General features: G+C 37.8%; 1 protein-coding gene across 2 annotated transcripts; it reads left to right on the forward strand.

The window, feature by feature from the left end:
* The first annotated feature begins 6,020 nt into the window (after positions 1 to 6,020).
* RPL10L (ribosomal protein L10 like) lies at positions 6,021 to 6,665 on the forward strand. Of its 2 annotated transcripts, XM_090271827.1 has the most exons (2): positions 6,021 to 6,100; positions 6,209 to 6,665. In XM_090271827.1, exons 1-2 carry the CDS (start codon positions 6,021 to 6,023, stop codon positions 6,663 to 6,665), a joined length of 537 nt encoding a protein of 178 aa, XP_090127953.1. The 2 variants fall into 2 exon arrangements, with proteins under 2 accessions (XP_090127953.1, XP_090127951.1); XM_090271825.1 differs by having other exon boundaries at positions 6,021 to 6,665.
* Positions 6,666 to 9,958: the final 3,293 nt, after the last annotated feature.

Below are 9,958 nucleotides of genomic sequence, written 5' to 3' on the forward strand. Positions count from 1 at the left end.
CCTACAGGGGGGTGCCTATAGAACTATCAGCTTATTTCTCAGAGGACACTTCGCAGGCCGGAAGAGACTGGCAAGGAGTATTCAATGTGATGAAAGGCAACCTGCAAACAGGATTACTCTATCCAGCAAAGCTATCATTTGGAATGGAAGGGCAGATGAAGTGCTTCCCAGACAAGGTGAAGCTAAAGGAGTTCATCATCACCAAGCCATTATTATATGAAATGTTAAAGGGACTTAAGAAAAAGAAGATCAAAACTATGAACACTAAAATGACAACAAACAACTATCAACAACTGAATCTAAAAAATAAGAACAAAATCCAACTAAACAAACCAGAATAGGAACAGAATCATAGGTATGGGGATCATTTGGAGGGTTATCAACTGGGAGGGGAAAGGGGGAGAAATGGGGAAATGGTGCAGGGATTAAGAAGCATAATCAGTTGGTACAAAATAGACAGGGGGAAGTTCAGAATAATATAGGAAAGGATGAAGCCAAAGAACTTATATGCACAACCCATGGACACAAATTAAGGAGGGTGGGATTGCTGGAGGGAAGGAGAGTACTGGGTGGAGAGGAGCAAAGGGGAAAAAAATTGGAACTACTATAACAACATAATCAATAAAATATACTTTTAAAAATGTACTTTAAAGAAATGTACAAATTAGTAGTAACGGAATACACACAGGGATACAAAGTCCAACATAGGGAACATAGTCAATAATATTGTAATAACTATGTATGGTGTCAGATGAGTACTAGATTTACTGGAGTTATCGCTTTGTAAGTTATGTAAATGTCTAATCACCGGGTTGTACACCTGAAGCTAATATAATGTTGTATATCATCTATAATTGAAAAATAAAAAAGAATATTAAAAAATTAGCTGTAAAATGATCTTCTCAACTTCTCTTTCTGTCTATAAAACAGATATAATTATAGGTCAGTCCTCATGAAGTTACTAAAAATTAACTGAAATAATAAAATGGATAATTTGTATACAGTAAAACAGAAAACCTTCCACAGTCTTTCTCTATCATTTGGAATAGTTCTTTCATAATTAAAAATCCCTTACATCTAATCACTAATGCTGACTGTACTTCCTTAAAGAAAAAAATCTGTTCAGTGGATAAAGAGTTCATCCGTTAAACATGTAATATTCATTTAACAATTGGATATAATGACATAAATGATTAAATAATCTCAAAAGTTATTTCATGCATGTCTATAAACATAGTAGGCCACACAAACTTCCTATTATCGGTAAGAAACTTGGTCAACAGGAGTAAAATAACATTTCCATCACTTTGGTTTTTAAATAAATAGGCAGGAACTTGGATCTAAAACACAGGAGGTACATGCACTTAACATGTGGGAGGAGGATACGCTTCACAGACAGCACCCTAACCCCAGATCACTGGTTTTTGAATTTTCCTATTGGACTAAGCCCCTTAAAGAGAGAAGTTCTTTTAATATATGTGCAAATTATTTGTGTTGATTCAAGTCATCTTTAGGATAGCTTTTTATGTTATACTTTATTATCATCATGTTTAATACCATATACATTATATATTTTTAGGCATTACTTAAATACTTAAAACTACACATTAATTACCATATAAAACTGAATTACTTACAAATTTTTTATAAATATTAAAGTTAAACAAGTAAAAATTTACCAATTATGCATTACTTCTACCTGATCTAATCCTCATCTATTTTTCCAATTGTCTGAAACAAGGTAAAAATAATAATTCATTTCATGCTACCAAAGCACAAAGATAAGTAGTATGTATTCAGTTCTTACATCCAAAATAATGAGCAAGTTCCTGAAGAAAGAATAATCAAAGTATAAAATATCAGTCAAAAAACTAATTAGACCTCTGAGACTAAACAGTTAAAATCATCTGATTATAGTTCACTTGGAAAATGTGCATTTGTCAAATAGGAAAGGGAACTATTGTGAATGAAGTCAGTGAAATACAGGTATCATAATCACCCATTAGTCATGACAATACATACCACTGGCTGACTGAAGAAAAGGCCAACCATAACCATAACTCGTACATTCACTAATCAGCTCTAGGAAAATGGTCAAGTTGCTCATCTGGACTCTCAAACATATTAAGATTACAGCTCCCAGTGTGAAGTTACTATTCATCATCAGTGGAGGCATCACACCTCATTGAGAGGCCAAATGGGAACATCGTCTCTGAATCACAGGATATTGTCAAACAACAAGTGATGGAAGGCCGCATACTGACTCAGCGATCAACAATGCAGACAGTTTCAACAGCAGGGTGCGCATCAGTCAATATATTAGACTCCAGGATATATTATTCTTTGAGAACAAATTCAGGTTTAGTTTTTTGTAATATGGGTGAAATGTGATATCAAAGGAAAGGCAGTACTATACTGATCTGATACACAGAACTGCCCTTTTCCAGTCTTTGCATGAAGACAGAGGATATTGGGAATTTCATTGTATTTCTAACACTATCCAGTGCTAATTCTAAGTACTTAAAGGCTGCTCTGATGCATAACTAATCAATAAGTGCAGAAAAGTGCAGACTTCTTACAAAGGGGTTGTGGGCTAGGAGAGAGAAATCATGGAGGAAAGTCTTCTTTATAGTCAAAGGTGAAATCTCAGGTCTAAACATGTTTAACTGTCTGCTTTTCAAGGGTTCCTACAAACTCATCTCTCCCTACCAATCCCCAAATTTATTATTTCAGGTTATTCCTTAGTAGCTTTAGTCAAGTTGTTTTTTCTTTTTTCTTCAGTACCCAGAGCCAAATGATAGCATGCTGGAACCAGCTAATACTGACTCACAAGAGCCGATGCATCAGTCCCCTTCATGTTCATTAATATCACGGCGGTGGGTGAAATTGAAGATGGGATATTTACACCACAGAAGTCAGCGAACACTGCAAATCAGGGGTGCCTCACCCCACTCCTCAAAAGTAGGTTGTTAAACACTTACCAACGCACCACTGTACCTCATTCGTGTTGTATATTCATTCAAATACTGATTGTGCTGTGGGGCATACAATTTGCCAAAAACAGAGGATGAAACAGTGACCCAAACATAGCCCTTGTACTCAGAGCTTTAAGTCTTATGTAGTTGCCACACCCCTTTCTTACCTTATTCCTTATGTTCGCTTACATATATCCTACTCATTCTTTAAACCGTCTCTATTTATACAACACCAATATCTCCCTTTGCTAAACTTTTATTGCATTTATCAAAGTAATAAATTTAGCAAGTAAGAAAAATCAAAATTATTTCCCATGTATCATCTTCTCAATAATATTTCAGGCTACTTCAAAACAGACAGGTTTTATAGTTTTTGAAAGTTTTCTTAGCCCGATGCACATTGTGGGTGGCAGAAGTTGGAACACAGGGGAATACTAAAAATTTTGGAAATAATTGTGGGGAATAAATACATTTTTAAATTTTAAATGGAATGGTGTGGCTCATGCATTTTCTACAGGCTCTGTTCTAATATTTGTATGGCTAAAGAGAGAAGTACAAGTGAAAAACCCTAGTCTGTCTCCTTTTCTCTTCTCACTCTGACTCTATCCTGAAACTGTGAGAGGCCCGCATGTAGAAATGTGGTAGGGTGACGAACCTTCCCATTTTGCCTAGGACTGAGGGGTTTTGGAGGGTGCAGGGCTTCCAGGTACAAAATGGGTACAGTGCCAGGCAAATCATGATTGGTCTTCTTTCGGATTAAGGAAAGATGATTATGCAAGCAGGCCCTGACAGGGACATAGCATCTGCTGCTCAGAGAGTTCTAGAGCTTTGAAACCAAAAGCATGGCCTGGACAGGTGGGAGTGAATGCATGATGGCACATGAACTTTGATTATCTTCCTTTGGCTTCACAGGCTCCTCTCCCTCAGAACTATGATAGATTCTGGGCATCTAGTGTTAGAAAAAGATACAAGCATATATATTAACATATATTAAAAGCATGTTCAAGTTATCCTCGTTTCTTTTATTTCATAAATTTTATTTATTTATTTATCTATTTAATTGAGAGAGAGAGAGAATGAAAGAGAGAGAGAGAGAGAGAGAGGCATTGATTTGTTGTTTCACTTACTGATGCATTAGTTGATTCTTTTAAGTGCCCTGATCTGGGATTGAACCCATAACCTTGGAGTACTTATTTGGAAGTCACTCTAACCAATCCAGCTACTCAGCCAGGGCCTCACTTCTTTTTTTCTTTAATGCTGCAAAGTCTTCCTTCCTGCATCCATTTTTTTGACCCCTTCCAGTCTATTGACCATATTATACATTATGAGAGGAAAAACTTGTGTAAAGCTCTTTAATAGTATCCAATAAAATATCAGAATCCCTAACTCAGTAAATGGGCCCTGTGTGTTTGCAAGCCATCCTCCCTTACACAATGTGGACCCACATTATGCCACTCACCCCCTTACCCATAGTTACATTGGCCTTTAGTTCCTTAAATGGTCCATGTTCTTGCCTGCTTCAGGATCTTTGCATATGGTAGGCCCCATGCACCTCATCCACAATGTATTCTAAAATCCGTTTCCTGATAAAGTCTTCCTTGTTCATTTCTCCGTCTAAATCAGGGCCTCATTCCAGGCTCTCAGGGCTCACTCTGCCTTCCTTTTTGGTACATGTTGTACTTTGTACAAAATATGATGACATATTATTGGAGCAGCATCTAAATCCCCTCCTAGACTTGTAAGCTCAGTGAGGGTAATACAACATTACTTGCTTTATCTTTGCTTTATCTTCATATTCATGCTTACATAGTAAATAGAAACTATTCAAGGGAAATAGAAAGGCAAGAATGAAGGAAGGATGAAGAAGCAAGCAACTACTATATAAGGTGGGAAAGTTCTCTACACTGGGAGTTTTAATATTTCTACTATAATATGAGTATTTTGTAAACCCCACTCACTTCAAGTAGAGGAGTTATTTTGTGGCACCTTATTTGTTTCCCTGTTAAAAAGAAAACATTGGAAGCATATAATCACATTGGAAGGATTTTGTTCCATGATATCATAGATTTCTGAAATAACACAAAGGAATCAAAAAAGCCTGAAAGAACCAAATAGGGATTATAGACTAGATATTTGCAATTCTTTTTATCTTTTATTTTCCTCCTTCTTACACTGATTCCAATCAAAATATTTTTATAAAATCTAATAGTAGAGGGGAAAAAGTATTAAACTCATTCTCAGTAAGGTATAAGATTAATAAAACATCGTTACTTTTACATAGTTCCCAGCAGCTGTAACATTTGAAAATGTAAATAGCCTTAAGTTGAAATTTTCAGTTGGTATTTTAATTTTGTGGATGCCACTTTGATAATAAAATCACTCCATATGGCCACATACATAAAACAAGCAAAGTTTCAGGTTTCTAAAGCCATTATCAAGCAATATGTACAACAGATACCTTCTCTCTATCCCTGTCACCACCACTCCCTGCTCATCTCTTCCCTAGCCTTATCAGAGAGCTCATGTCAAGAAACCACTTTCCCCAGGTAAAGTGACCATATATACTCTGAGAAACAGCAATCAATATACAAAATATTGATAGGAAAAACGAACTCTGTAAAATATATTATTTAGACAAACTAGGTACAGTATATTGACTAGCTGGAGAGACCTTTCTTACCAAATCTCTAGGAAAATGTCTTTTCTACTTAAGACAAAGCCCAGGGCAAAAGTTCCATGTCCATGCTGAACTGTAAGAAAGAAATGGCTTCTTGAGCCACCATTGTGCTTGGCCCCATTCCTTACCTGGCAGCCCACGGGCGAATATACCAAGCCGCCGTTTTGTTCTGCTCAAGTGCCAAGTCGTGTCCACAAGCAGGTGTAGGGTATTGCTGCATCGGTGGTGGGGAGGTCATAAGAAAAGCGTCTCCGCATCCCTGTCAGGACTGTGGTTCCTGTGCGGGTGGAAGGGCGATGCATATAAGGCGCCTGCGTGGTGTGGAGTAACGGCCTCTTCGCCAGGCTGCCACCGTTCCTGGTGTCGCCATGGGCCGCCGTCCCGCTCGCTGTTACCGGTATTGTAAGAACAAGCCGTACCCAAAGTCTCGTTTCTGCAGAGGAGTTCCTGATTCCAAGATCCGCATCTTTGACCTGGGTCGGAAAAAGGCGAAAGTGGATGAGTTCCCGCTCTGTGGCCACATGGTGTCCGATGAATACGAGCAGCTGTCCTCTGAGGCCCTGGAGGCCGCGCGCATTTGTGCCAACAAATATATGGTGAAAAGTTGTGGCAAAGATGGCTTTCACATCCGAGTGCGGCTCCATCCATTCCATGTCATCCGCATCAACAAGATGTTGTCCTGTGCTGGGGCTGACAGGCTCCAGACCGGTATGCGAGGTGCCTTTGGAAAGCCTCAGGGGACTGTCGCCCGAGTCCACATCGGCCAAGTCATCATGTCCATCCGCACCAAGGTTCAGAACAAGGAGCATGTGATTGAAGCCTTACGCAGGGCCAAGTTCAAGTTCCCTGGTCGCCAGAAGATTCATATCTCCAAGAAGTGGGGCTTTATCAAGTTTGATGCTGATGAATTTGAAAACAAAATAGCTGAGAAGTGCCTCATCCCAGATGGTTGTGGAGTGAAATACATCCCCAACCGTGGCCCCCTGGACAAGTGGCGAGCTCTACACTCCTGAGGTCTTTGAAACCATGTCCTCCTTTGGCCATGCTGGTCTGTCTGACTTAAGCTTGTCAATAAAATTTACTGGAAAAATATTTATTTTCAATATTTTAATAATATTTTTAGAATACTAGTAGAGAAATAATTTTTATATTAATACCAGAAAGAGTTTTAATGGCAAATGGTACTTTCACATGAGAATGAAACAATTTGTATACAATTTATAGAAAAAAACTATTCTAACCCAGGAAGTTTTAACTTGGGAGAGTCTGGGGAAATATGGCAAAAGTTTTTTTTTTTTGTATTGAAATCCTAATCGTGCAGCCATTATGACCTTGAATAAAAAATAGCTAGAGAAAAGTCAAGATTTATAGAGGACAAATATTTATTTATAAAAAACAAACAGGAATGAAAATAAGGTAGACTTTAGAAATATTTCAGCTATAATATCTTTGAAACTTAAAAAGTCTATTTTTAAACTTGTAGCTTAGGTCTTCCTTATAAATTTCTCCTCATTGTTTTTAGAATTAACCTATCATCTTCACTTACCAGTATTAGTACAGTTGGGTATCACTGCAAAATGTTTCCCCAGACAAGCCTTACATTGTCTCACACTAAGGACACAACAGTCTAATTTTCTTCATCACAAAAAGGTTATGGATTGACAACAGACTTCAGATTGCTTGAATCAGTCCCAGTAAAACCAAAAGGAAATATTAAAAATTAATTAATTATAAAAAGAGATAGGTATAATTTAGGTTTATTATTTGACCTTTTCCCTACAGTTTTCTATTAAAAACTATATAAATTTTAGTTCCTTTAATATTGATAGCCCCTGCCTGGTTTGGCTCAGTGGATTGAGCGTCGGCCTGCGAGCTAAGTGTCGCTGGTTTGATCTTCCAGTCAGGGCACATCAGAGAAAGAAAACTCTGACTCCAAAAAACCTCCGCTGCCTTGCGGCATACCTCTTCAGGGGAAAGGCTAAGGGAGTAAACCCCGACAGAAAATCTGGAGCCGGAGTCCCTAAGGCGGTTTGACGTTGTAGTCAACACCGGCAACTCCTGCGGCGCACCTGAAGCCAAGCTGTATTGACTCCGTCTTTCCCTTGGACCCTTCAGCTGCGAAGGGGGGGGGGGGGGGTCTGCTGCATGGGCAACAGCAGACCCTCCATATCACCCTGCCCAGGCTCTGTAGCTTCAGCTTCACTGGAGAGGACACTCCAGCGTCATCGCAAGATGTCGATTCAACACGGGAGGAGACAGATACCGTGTCACTCCCGAGTCGGACTGCACAACCATTTTCGGCGGTGCAGATAGACTCTTAAGAAGCTACACCATCGTCTCTCGAGACGGACGGCTGCCGACGACGAATATTGATAGAACACCTTCACTTACTGGCCTGTCTTAACAAAAACCCTATTAACTTATGTTTTTCAAGCCATATTTCTGGAGGTGTTTTTTTTTCCTTTTTCAGCATTTTTCTATTTTCTGGTCATTCTAGTTATTAAAAAGTTGATAAGACAGTTGGGCCAAAAGATAATTTAATTATATTTTTGCAGAGCTCTTCTTTTCCCCCTCACCTGAATATATGTTTTATTGATTGGAGAGAGAGAGAAAGAGAGAGAGAGAGAGAGAACATTAATCATTTGCCTCCCATACACGCCCAACAGGGATTGAACCCACAACCTCAGTATTTGCCCTGTCTGGGAATTGAACCTGCAACCTTTTGGTATATAGGATGATGCGCCAACCAACTGAGCCACCTGGTTAGGGCTAGAGCTCTTCTTTTGTAAATTTCTTCAAAATGGAAATTTTAATTTGGGAACAAATTATGTACTCATAATTTGTGTACTCCTGCAATAAAATAAAATGTACATGTACAGTTAACTAAACTCAAGCAAATATTGCTGTATAAAACTCTGACAGTTGACGGTGTCTCCAGGTTTTATGAAAAATACTGAATCAGAACATGAGGACAACTTCAATTGGACCACGCACTGTGTAGTTTAGACTTGAAGAGCACTTTGCACAAATGATCGTTATATAATCCACCATTTCTACCCCCTCAGAGCATGGAATTATACTAAGTATATTTATTTTGAAATCTTTATTTTATAAAATATATATATATGCTAGATTTGGAATAAATTGGCTGTCAGTACCATTGACAGGCATTTTGCTTCCACTTTAGCAACTTTATACTGCCTACCTTGACATAATTCAAATAGGGCTTTCTGGTTCTTAGAATGACCTTCAGGATTGAGCTGGGAGATCATTAGCCTCAATCATCTCCTACCTTTTTTGTTTTTTGTTTTACTAGTGTAATGTCTTTATTGTTTTTATTAAAATACATACTCTTTTTTAAAACTATTAAAGAAAATAATGAGTAAGGTCAAAAGTAAATTAAATTATACCATCAATAATAATTAAAATTGATGTCACTGTTACACTTAACAGTGGAAAATAAGGGAAGCTCTGGCATCATGATGACTGGATTTGAATGTCGTTTTCTCCACTTAGGAAAATTAGTATTCCCATTTTTTAATTATATAATTTAAATAGGCTTCTGAGTGTTATGTTTGTGCTCCAATAATTAAAGAATAGGACCATATCTTCAGTAGAAACTATTGTATTTTGAGAATTATATTATGAAACTCTTCAATGGTCCTATTCATGAAACTCCCTGTTGTTCCAAGTTGACTGCTCATTGATCAAAAGATAAGGGGTTGTGGAGGAGTCTAGCGTATTTTGAGAAATTGCAGTTTTTTAAGAAGCAACTATTCCTTCCACTCTCTGAGTGCATAGTGGGGGACATTACAATGGATTATTAGGAAATAGTGACTTTCTTTTGCTTAAATGTTATAAGTCATTAAACAACAACACCACTAATCAAAAGGCAATGCTGGTAGTGAGAAATGGAAAGAGATGGCGGGACTGAGAGAGTGTCAGGGGCCAACCCTCATCTCCAGTCTCTGGCATAATAAGGATAAGAATTAGATTTCCCAAACCATCAGGCTATCCTGGTACTTTAATTTTAAACAACATTGCTGATTCTATACCCCTTTTCCCTGTGATTTGGAGTAATTTAACATAGAGAATATTGTCTATGTTCACATTCTGTTGTCAGTATTTCAAAGGATGAGAGATGGAAAAGGGGGAATAAGAGTCAATTTCTTCTTCCCTACTCTAAGAAGTTGAAACTACTATTCTAGGCTACACTAATGGAACAGACAGGAGGTTTGAATAGGATCAGTGACAATTTTAATAATTGCAATAGCATAATCAATAAAATATAATTAAAAAACATATA

Source organism: Furipterus horrens, unplaced genomic scaffold, assembly GCF_987537825.1.
Source record: "Furipterus horrens unplaced genomic scaffold, mFurHor1.1.pri manual_scaffold_3, whole genome shotgun sequence".
NCBI classification, from domain to species: domain Eukaryota; kingdom Metazoa; phylum Chordata; class Mammalia; order Chiroptera; family Furipteridae; genus Furipterus; species Furipterus horrens.

Bases quoted from the DNA above. Each gene is read 5' to 3' on its own strand.
- RPL10L (XM_090271825.1), top strand. From the start codon at position 6,021: ATGGGCCGCCGTCCCGCTCGCTGTTACCGGTATTGTAAGAACAAGCCG.